The 10814-nt window shown below is 35.0% G+C and overlaps 2 protein-coding genes across 2 annotated transcripts; one reads left to right on the top strand and one right to left on the bottom strand.

Moving 5' to 3' along the window:
- TRIADDRAFT_50430 (uncharacterized protein) lies at positions 1–6550 on the top strand (the record flags this gene model as incomplete). Its single annotated transcript, XM_002113810.1, has 27 exons — positions 1–99; positions 1651–1773; positions 1867–1939; positions 2034–2065; positions 2201–2287; positions 2372–2466; positions 2544–2594; positions 2677–2861; positions 2957–3051; positions 3232–3300; positions 3417–3484; positions 3586–3642; positions 3747–3821; positions 3914–4061; positions 4176–4226; positions 4300–4347; positions 4417–4522; positions 4657–4714; positions 4785–4907; positions 5045–5133; positions 5229–5351; positions 5416–5520; positions 5594–5641; positions 5707–5840; positions 5938–6064; positions 6299–6383; positions 6463–6550. 27 exons carry the CDS (start codon positions 1–3, stop codon positions 6548–6550), a joined length of 2442 nt encoding a protein of 813 aa, XP_002113846.1.
- A 580-nt stretch (positions 6551–7130) lies between these two features.
- TRIADDRAFT_50429 (uncharacterized protein) lies at positions 7131–10206 on the bottom strand (the record flags this gene model as incomplete). Its single annotated transcript, XM_002113426.1, has 8 exons — positions 7131–7466; positions 7555–7761; positions 7838–7948; positions 8034–8224; positions 8319–8459; positions 9043–9235; positions 9402–9569; positions 9961–10206. 8 exons carry the CDS (start codon positions 10204–10206, stop codon positions 7131–7133), a joined length of 1593 nt encoding a protein of 530 aa, XP_002113462.1.
- Between the last annotated feature and the right edge of the window lie 608 nt (positions 10207–10814).

The raw sequence follows: 10814 nt of genomic DNA, 5'->3' as shown, positions 1-10814 counted from the left end.
ATGGCGGTCTCACTGGATGCTTATCTTGATCGTATACGTATACCAACTGCCATGGATAAAGTCTATAAGGCTGAATGTTGTTATTCGTTTGATACTCCGGTAAGTTTCTTTAAGAGGAAAAAAATTCATGGTGATACAAGCAATCAAACAGCCTGGCTAGCATCAGCTCCTTAAGATACTCTCGTATTGTTCACCACCATGACAAAGCAAACATTTTGCATCTTTTTGGATAGATTATTCCGTCAGTAGTACTATCATTGGAAGGCCTATATTTGTAAATCATGGATTAGGCTAGATTAGAATAGAACCAGGACTGAGATACATCATGAACGATATCTTGCTCGATCAATTTCATATCAATACAATCATTCATCAACTATGAGACTCTAAGAAGAAGATATTCGGTGCAAAAATACCTATGTAGGAACTGTGTTGTCGTGGACGTGTATTTGCCTGTCGATTATGAGTAATCAAATTTACGTGCTCTTCAAGGATGGATAAATGTAACCGACATGATTAGGTCATGGTAACAAGGTAGACTCTCCAACGTCAATCTTGTTACTACAGTGAGAGGGAGCATTTCAATGACATCTTTTCAGGGCAAAAATTGAATTGAACCGATATTCACTTGGCATGCAGCTCCAATCAAGGTGGACGTAGCTATAGCAATCGGTATACTTTATACTGAAGAGGCGTTCATACGAGCATTTCAATTTTCAACTGTAATCATGCTAAAAACTCATTTCCAATACTCTAACGGACGTAAATAGTCGCTATTTCAGTTACTCATATTCCTATCTTAATAAATAATCAAGGAAGACTGCATGGATAACACCAAAAGTTGATGTCGCGACTGTTACTATGGAGCAGAAATGCCTTGATCATTTGTTGATATAATTCATACAATACAATTTACAATTAGTCGTACAGTTTATTTTTACTCAATGGCTACATTGTTGAATGATAATGATCGTTCGCTGGATCCATAAATACTTTGCCGTAAAGTTGTAATTCCTAATAGACGGGCTTGTCCAGTTGTTACGCTCAGCAACCTTCACTAGTCTATGAATATATATTTACAGTAGATTTACTTATTACTTATACTGTAGATAGTTGACGAAAGAGCTCCATTTGATGATGAATTGTCCAGTTGTTACGCTCAGCAACCTTCACTAGTCTATGAATATATATTTACAGTAGATTTACTTATTACATATACTGTGGATAGTTGACGAAAGAGCTCCATTTGATGATGAATTACTGTACTGTACATGGCGCCATCATCCATTCTCAGACTAAACAGAACGAGTCGCTGAGTTAAATACAGTACTGACTGTAAATTTGTTAGCATGTAAACCTTAAGATGACAGCCATGTCATCACGATTGCCCTTATGGCCTAGTCGTAAATTGAAAGAGTTTTCGCAGATCGTAGGATACACATTTTCTTATCCAGCTTCCATACATGCGTGATGCTAGTAAACAACTAATGTTAAATTGACGCTAATTGTTATTATTGCTTGTTATCGAGTTACATTACAGCCCTACCGCCATCAATAAATGGGCTGCTCGACATAATGTTAAAATATTAATAAAAGATTTCCTTGATATACTCGTCTAACGGTATTCATCTATTTATAATCAATTAAAAGGTTAGCGATGGTGGTTTGTACGTATGCATGTCCAATTTTTTATCATTTGGAAGAAACTACGTTGAAAGATATTTTAAGAAAACTGGCCATAACATATTTCTACATTTAAAGAAAGTGGCCAAGGTAATGGTTTACGCAATGACATACTGCATCACATTCGACAATTTAAAGTCTTTGAATTGTAAGCTGATTTTATAATTCATTTCCATTCGACAGCCTTTAAATGATGCTGAATCTGGTGATGAAATTGAAAGTCCTCCTAAAAAGAAACCAATAAGACTTGCTATCGGTATACATACAAGGCATAGATAACACCATCAATGAAGCTTTTCTTGCTCTAAATACTATTGTAATTTTTGTTATTCAATTTCGATTAAAAATAGGTGTCGAAGGTGGTTTTGATATAAATGTAAAGGTAAGGAAGGCATATGCTATACTTATTCCATGTAAATTAATATTGGACTTGTGGGTAAAAGTGTAAGTAAGATTAACGAGCAATCTGTATAGCGAACGTCTTCAAACAGTTTCTTATCTTTATCCTTACACGCAGCAGGTGGATTACGAAGAAATAAATAGTATCGTTCTACTTCCGGAATTTACCGTTATTTCCTTGCCTAATAACAATTTGCCTGAAAAAGTCAGTACTTCCTTATTTTTATATCAATTATAATAATTTAGAATAGTAAGAGTTATAATATTGTGCGATTTTTTTATATTTTAGATTCAGTTCTGTATCATTGGTATTTTAAGTGTCGAATCAGCATCTCTTACTAATCAGATTCAGTCATGGGATGGTGAAGAAAGAAAAACTAGCATGTAGGTTATCTAACTATTAGATTGCATGAGATTTTATGTTCACATGATAACAAGTTTATATGAAAAAACTTTGCCAGATATGCTGAAAATTTGGTCCAACATAGTGATCCGAGAAGAATACCTCCTAGGTATTTTAGAGCAGTTGTAATCACTTGATAGGTAGATTACTTAAGCAAAGTCATGTAATACTTTCAATACTTCTTACATCAGCGGTTGGAAATGCGATGTATGCGGCCTTGAGAAGAATTTATGGTTAAATTTAACGGATGGAAGTATATTATGTGGACGTAAATATTTCGATGGGAGTGGCGGTAATGGACATGCTGTGGAACATTATGAGAAAACAAAGTATCCTTTATGCGTTAAACTCGGAACTATTACTGTGGATGGAGCCGGTTATTTTAATATTCTTCTAAATCTTTTCTTATAATAAGAACACATGTATTGGCGATTGATAGTAGTATAACATTTAGTCTATAACATTTCGTAGATGTTTATTCATACGCCGAAGACGATATGGTGTTAGACCCTTATTTAACGAAACATTTAGAACATTTTGGAATCAACATAACATCAATGCAGAAGGTAATTATTTTAAATACGTATTATCACACGGCGTTGTCTTTTTCAAAGGATTTGAATGAGAGGAGCACAGCTTAAGTAACTCTTGGTACTACTTGTATTACCTGTTTACAATTTTCCGTAACATTATCAAATTGCCAACTGTCATGGTAGCCATGATTACAAAGTTTAATTTTTTTCTAGACTGAGAAGACAATGGCAGAATTAGAAATTGATGCCAACATGAAATTACAAGAGTGGGACGTGATTCAGGTATCAAAATATAATCATCACATTACATCATTAACTAAGTCAAATGCCACCCAAAGATGGATTATAATTGCAAAGTTCCTTGATTTATAACTTGTTACCTATACCTTTGCTTAAAGGAATCTGGACGTCAACTGCAGCCTCTTTCTGGTCCTGGTTATACAGGGATTAAAAATCTCGGCAATAGGTACCTAGACGTTAATTCTCCTACGTACACTAAACAATTTTTAAAATTATTTGGGATATTATATGCTTCTTACTGAAATATACGTAATCCTACTGTTTTAGTTGTTACCTTAATAGTGTAATGCAAGTAGTATTTTCCATACCGGATTTTCAAGCGAGGTAAATTAACGTATCTTTGAAGTACAATGCTGTTGCTGTAATTTCTTCAAAACTTACAAATTCTTTGCTATAATCTGTACGGTGGATTAAACGCCTTTTTGCAGGTATTATGAAAGAATTAATGATATATTTGAAAAGATCGATCCTCATAATATTCCGACTAATTTGGAAGCACAAATGTATATACCTCATTTTTATTATAATGCAGTATTTTATATGAAGGTTTCGATATATGAAAACGTAACAGGATTGATTCTTTACTAAATTTTAGGGCGAAATTTGGTCATGGATTATTATCAGGCTGTTACTCTATTCCATCCGATACTGATGGTAGTGAAGAACAATATGGGGTTACTCCTATAATTTTTAAAAATTTAATTGGTGCTGGGCATAGTGAATTTTCTACGGCAATGCAACAGGTTGATCGCATTACCAGGCGTTTGATTGCATTTTATAGCTAAATCCTTTTCGCATTACTTGCGTTAACAAAGATGGATTCTAGAATATGTTTAATTTATTATTATGGTATCCAGGATGCATCCGAATATCTGCTGCACTTAATAAATACCATTGACAAGGATGAGGTATTTACTATGTTCTTTTCTTGTAATTTATATTTTTTCGGATATGATTCTTAAAGAGACAAATTTTATTTAGCATAAATTGAAAAGCAGCAGAAATCCGAACGACAGCTTAAGATTTGAGGTTAAACAAAATTAAGTCCTTTCGATTATTTGTATCTAAGTTATTAATTTTCGTATGTCCTTTTATTAGATTGAAGAGAGAATACAGTGCACTAAAAGTAATAAAGTAAAGTATACATCGCGAACTGAATACGTTTTAAGCTTGCCAATTCCTCAAGATAGTGCAACTAATATGCGTAAGTATCTTCTATTGGATCTTTCAGTTAGTAAATAGCGACTACTAGCTAATGTGTGGTTATTTTTATAATATAGTATAAGTACCTAAAATAATCTTTATTTCTTTGTGTAAATTATCGTTTAATTCAAACAGAGGAATTCTTGGATTATCAGGCGAAACGAAAGGAGGCTGAAGCTCGAGGAGAAAAAATGTAGTTTAATCCTTTATTACAAACATGGATTCATTTATTTACGGATAGTTAACGTTTACTTATCTCTTAGGCAAGACAAAGATGCTGTTCGCCCAATAGTTCCACTTATATCTTGCTTCAATGCATTTGCTGAGCCTGAATTAATATCAGATTTTTTTAGCACAGCCTTAGGAGAGAAATCAACTGCTTCAAAGTAATTATATATTTTACGATTTTAGAAGTGAAGTACAGTATTTCTACTACTCAATACTGCATTAACTGATTCAATTGCAAATACAGTGGAAGATCTATTGATTCATTATAATTATTGTAAATGATGTTGCAATTTAGGACTGCGAAGATAAAATCATTCCCAGATTATTTGTTTATTCAAATGAAGAAATTCACTGTTGGGGAAGATTGGGTGCCTAAAAAACTTGGTAAATTTGTCATAAAACCATTAGCTGATGTTCCGATACTTATGCGAGTTCTTAAATAGTGGGCATTTCATTAGAGAAATTAATTTTATTTGCAGATGTAATCATTGATGTCGCCGACGAACTAGACTTAGCCGAATATAGAGGGACAGGATTGAAAGCTACGGAAGAGCTTCTCCCAGAACCTATTCAGGAACAAGCGGGTAAATTTAATCATGACAGTATTTGGTAAATGTCTCTATGGATTTCGCTTGCTAACATCACAATGCGTATCATTTTATGCAGCTCAAGAGGAGCCAGCAATTGATGTTGGTGTTGTCAGACAATTAAGTGAAATGGGCTTCGCTTTTGAGGGATGCCGAAAAGCTGTTTACTATACAAATAACAGTGGTAAATGAGCTATCGTAAATAATATTATTAATCGATATCTTTGAATTTATCTTCTTTCATGTTCTGTACTTAGGTGTCGAAGCAGCTATGTCTTGGGTTATGGATCACATGGGTGACCCCGGTTTGTGTCTTTAGTATCTATGATAACGGAACGATATAGCTTCTAAAAATTTTTCCACAATTTAGACTTTGCTGATCCCTTGGTCCTAAAATCTAATACTTCAAAAAAGACAACCTTTGTAGCTGATGAAAATGGCATTGCAACAATTATATCGATGGGTTTTACTCAGGAACAAGCTAATAAAGCCCTTAAAGCCACGGTTGTCAATTCTTTTCATTTTCTATTTCGAAATACCCTGTAAAGTGTATATCATAATAGCCATAACTATAGTAACAAGTAGTATTTTTAATAAATAGGATAACAGCGTTGAAAGAGCAGTTGATTGGATATTTAGTCATGTTGACGACCTCGATAGTATGGATACCGACGAAAATACTCAAGATGAGACTGAATCTAAGTCGAAAGTTAGAGATGGCGGAACACGTTAGTTCGATAGCCAAATTAGTTGATAGATCACCATCACCGTACAGCAGATTTGAAAACAATGTAAAATTCTAAAAAAGCCGGAAAGATATTATCCTAATTTTTTGCTATATATAAGCTGCATCTTATCCAATATTATGAACTTCGAATGATTTTGAAGTTTTTTAGATGGTGCTACTATTTTAGAATAGCAGAGTGAGTAATTCCATTGACAATTGATTTAATTTTATTTAGGATATCGACTAGTTGCATTTATCAGCCACATGGGTTCTAATACATTTTGTGGCCACTATGTTTGCCATATTCTTAAAGACGGCAGGTATGTTACGATAGTAGCCTGTAAGCATTATCACTGCCGATGTGAACTAAGCAGTATTCTGTTATATTTGCTCACTTAGGTGGGTAATTTTCAATGATAGGAAAGTTGCAATTTCCGAAGTACCACCCAAGGGACTTGCTTACCTTTACCTGTACAAAAGACTATGATTATTGCTTTAGTTATATCACGACGTACTTAGAATGTCTTTTATCCAGTTGCTTTTTCCGTTGCAAGCTTCTTATAGTAAAATTGCCGCTTGTGTAAGATTAGTTCTGTTCCATTTTTTATTATAATATTATCCATTTTGTGTTGCAGTATGAATTCGGCTACTGCATTGGATTCTGACTGTTACTATATTTGTGCCTAATGTTATGAGGTTATGATTTGTAAAAGAACCGATTGCTTAATGGAAGTGGGTGCGATACTCGTGCATTTACCATTGAACATCAATTTTTCGGACGTCATATCGAAGCATACTTCAGCGTATGAATACTCGTATATCCATAACACGAAAAGTTTCTGAGTAAACATATGCTATGAGTGTGCCATTTGATATGCATAAATTGCAAAGTCATGTGGCTCAATCAAACAAGAGTGAAAACTGTACAACATAGTTTCCTTAAGCAAAGTCTTTGTAAAAACTTTATTTCTTGCGTCATAATTTCGCGTATATATTTTTCATTAAAATTGGTTTTAGAATTCTTAGCGTTTTTGTAATCAATGGTTACTTCAAACGTTACATTACTACTATTGTTGCCATTGCTTAAAAAAATCATTGCCCTTATTGTCGATTACAATAAAGGCTGGAAAATTTTCTACTTGAACTTTCCAAATAGCTTCCATACCAAGCTCAGGATATTCAAGTACTTCAACCTTTTTAATACAATTTTTGGCCAAAATAGCAGCCGGTCCACCGATTGAGCCCAAGTAGAATCCACCATGCTTTTTACAAGATTTGGTGACTTGCCTACTTCTGTTACCCTTCGCTAACATGATCATACTACCTCCATTGGCTTGGAATTGATCTACGTAAGAGTCCATTCTACCAGCAGTAGTTGGGCCAAAGGATCCAGAAGCGTAACCCTAAATAGAAGAAATGAATAGAGTAGTTCGACTCTCTTATATAGCTTCGTGTAATAGTTCGATTCTATCAATACTACCAAATACCAACCTCGGGTGTTTTGGCTGGACCGGCATAGTAAACGGGATGATCTTTAATATATTGTGGTAATCCATCGCCTTTATCCAATCGTTCCTTAAGTTTAGCATGAGCAATATCACGAGCAACGACTAAAGTGCCAGAGAGCGATACTCGTGTTTTAATAGGGTAATCAGAAAGTAATTGTAGGATACTTTCCATGGGTTGATTTAGATCAATCTGTTATCCGGCAATCAATTTGAATATCGTTAGCAGATATATTAATTATGTGTGATCTACTTATCATTTTACTTACACTAATGACATCCCCGCTAAGTGAATCTTCTGTAACATCGGGCAAATATTGGGCAGGGTTAGTTTCCATTTGTTCTAAGAACACACCGTCTTGGGTAATCTTACCAATAATCTTTTCGTTACCGAAATGGAAATAAAAGAAATGAACTAAAATTAATATCAAATTGAATAATAAAGTGACCGTTTGAGGTGTTAACCTGTCTATCTGCTGAGCAAGACACTCCAATTCCGACAGGACATGAGGCGCCATGTCGGGGTAAGCGAATGATACGAACATCATGGCAGAAGTATTTGCCCCCAAATTGTGCACCAATTCCAGTACTGCGACTTAGTTGATGAACTTTTTCCTCTAATTCGATATCACGGAATGCATGTCCATATTCGTTTCCTACCAACGTAATGAAACATATCATAAGGGCTGTTAACACGTAGCAATTGCTATTCTAATTATTAACTTCATCCTACCGAGTCATTAATGATACCTTTTGTTGGCAAGTTGTCCAGGTAGCGACATGAAGCTAATTTAACTGTCTTCAGGGTCATTTCAGCAGATAGTCCACCGATAACAATGGCTAAATGATACGGAGGGCAAGCAGCGGTACCAATAGTTTTGATTTTCTCATCTATTGGAAGATACGATATCAATAATTCAATATGTATAGTGTATCCGTGTCTTTTATTTACTAAGTTATTCATACACCAGTCAAGCTGTCTGTGCATAAGGATAATCTGCTTTCATGAAAAGGTTGATATGATATTCATCATGACGTTTTATACTGTCGTGTATTCTATCTAAAAATGGTGATATTTCACAAGCCCAGGTAATCCCAATCATTTATTATATCACGTTCAAATATTACACAGCCTTATTCATACAAGTATTATAATTTACATCTTGTGAAGAAGCAGTTTAACTGCCAGGATCAACCGTATATTGTATGATGTATTAATTACGTATAATTTTTCAATAGATGATTTAATGATGTACAGTATATGGTGATCTATTTTATAGTCATTCTGTATAGTATTCATGGCAATGCATTACCTGCAGTTAAACCATAGCTTATAAATATATTCTACAATACAGAAAAGTGTCAGGGATTCACTAATTAATTCAATAATTTGGAAAGGTTACAAAGTTGAGACTGTTCTTGGTACTACTTTAATGAATTATTGACCAATAGTAACCCTCAAGGTATACTTTACCTATGAATTGGGTAAGCCTTTCAGGGTTTAACAAGGCCTTTGTTTCTTGATATAGAAATGTCTTATTGGCAGAGCCACCTCCTTTTGCAAGAAAAAGAAAGTCGTATTGATTGGAGTTTGTAGCATAGAGTTCAATTTGTGCTGGTAGGTTATTGCCAGTATTTTTTTCTGTAAACATATCCAAAGGGGCAACCTAAGTAATCGCAGAGTGAAAGGTTGTTAGTTCTTCTAATCGCATAAATCAGTTAGGCATCGCTTGATGAGTATATGTGTACATATTAGAAAAGTGATAACAATAGCAACAACAGCCTATATTCAAATATAGAATGAGATAGCTTATTCGTCATTGGACTATATACTTGTGAGTAACGGAGATTTTTGGTAGTGTAGGCATCATAAATGCCTTGAGATAGAGCTTCTTCATCTTTGCCTTCTGTCCAGACATACTGGCCTTTCTTACCAATCACTATTGCAGTTCCAGTATCTTGACAACCAGGCAATATCATTCCGGCAGCTATATTAGCATTCTACAGATAACATGACATTCAGAACGCGTTTATTGGTACATGCTATGTTTTCATTATTAGGTTAGTCTGTAGTTATTTATCGTTCACATGATACTACAGTAGATCCAGTATTAATACTAGTATTTAACAAACGTATTATATGAAAAGTTGATACAGCAGATTCATTTGCAAGACTGGAAGAGAAATGTACTTGTCTACTGTACGCAATCTTGTTCATACAGTAGTACTGTAGGTAGAAATAGTACTACAACGAAAAGATTGGTAGAATGCTAGGAAAGTATACTGAATCAATGAAAAAGTAACATTCTTAAGATTCATCTTTATCCTACTGCTTTTATTTTGTTAGCATGGTCGTAGTGATGCTAGGTTATTGGCTATTTTGATGGATAACCTTGAGTAATTCCAAAGCAACAAATGTGTCATTTGAAGAAGCTTCAGGATCATCTAATATTTTACGCAACTGCTGCAAATGGGAAGGTCTGAGAAGATGAGCAATATCTACCATTGCGGTAGAAGAAAGTAATCGTAAGGCTTGATTATCAATTTTTAAGCATTCTTTACCATTGACTTGAAAAGTTGAGACATAGTCATTGGTCAATTTCTTATAACGAATATCTAAAGGGCCAGTTTGAGACATGATATCTTCGTAATGAAAAGTAGTACCAGGTGCAGCAGCAGCTGATGCAGCTGCTTTTGCACTAGTATTGCTGGCTAGTCTAGCATTGATTTTCCATGTTCTACAAGGGATACGATGGGATATTAATTGTCGATACGTCTTGGCTAGCATGTCTTCCTATCTTTCAACGTCATCGATGGAAAAATATAGAGAAGGAAATGAGTTGGAATATTAATGTTTGGATCCAATTGGCACAATCCGCAGCTGTAGTAGCTCCAAGGTCCAGAATAACTCAATATTGAGGATAGACCGTGAATGCTGTGGTCATTGATACATCAGCCGACTTGGGGTGGGGGGGGTAGTCCTCTACCATATGCCAATCTCCGATCATGCATACCGTCCACAACAGAATGAAGAATCTCCATACTGAAGTAGTAACGAGCACAAGCGTTTAGAACAGTATTTTGACGCTGTCAAGCTAAAATGTCCATCCGTGCAATACTACGAAAGTGGTTGGAACCAGCCTGAAATGTCCATCCATCCGAGGGTACTGAGTGCACTCAGTACAGTACTGTACATGGCTTAATGGCTACCGTAGTACCCTGCTTTCATACTCCGTGCAGGTGAGG

Source organism: Trichoplax adhaerens, genomic scaffold (assembly GCF_000150275.1).
Source record: "Trichoplax adhaerens TRIADscaffold_6 genomic scaffold, whole genome shotgun sequence".
Lineage (NCBI taxonomy): Eukaryota > Metazoa > Placozoa > Uniplacotomia > Trichoplacea > Trichoplacidae > Trichoplax > Trichoplax adhaerens.
The sequence above is the reverse complement of the archived record's forward strand: the minus strand, read 5'-3'. Positions and strand labels throughout refer to the sequence as shown.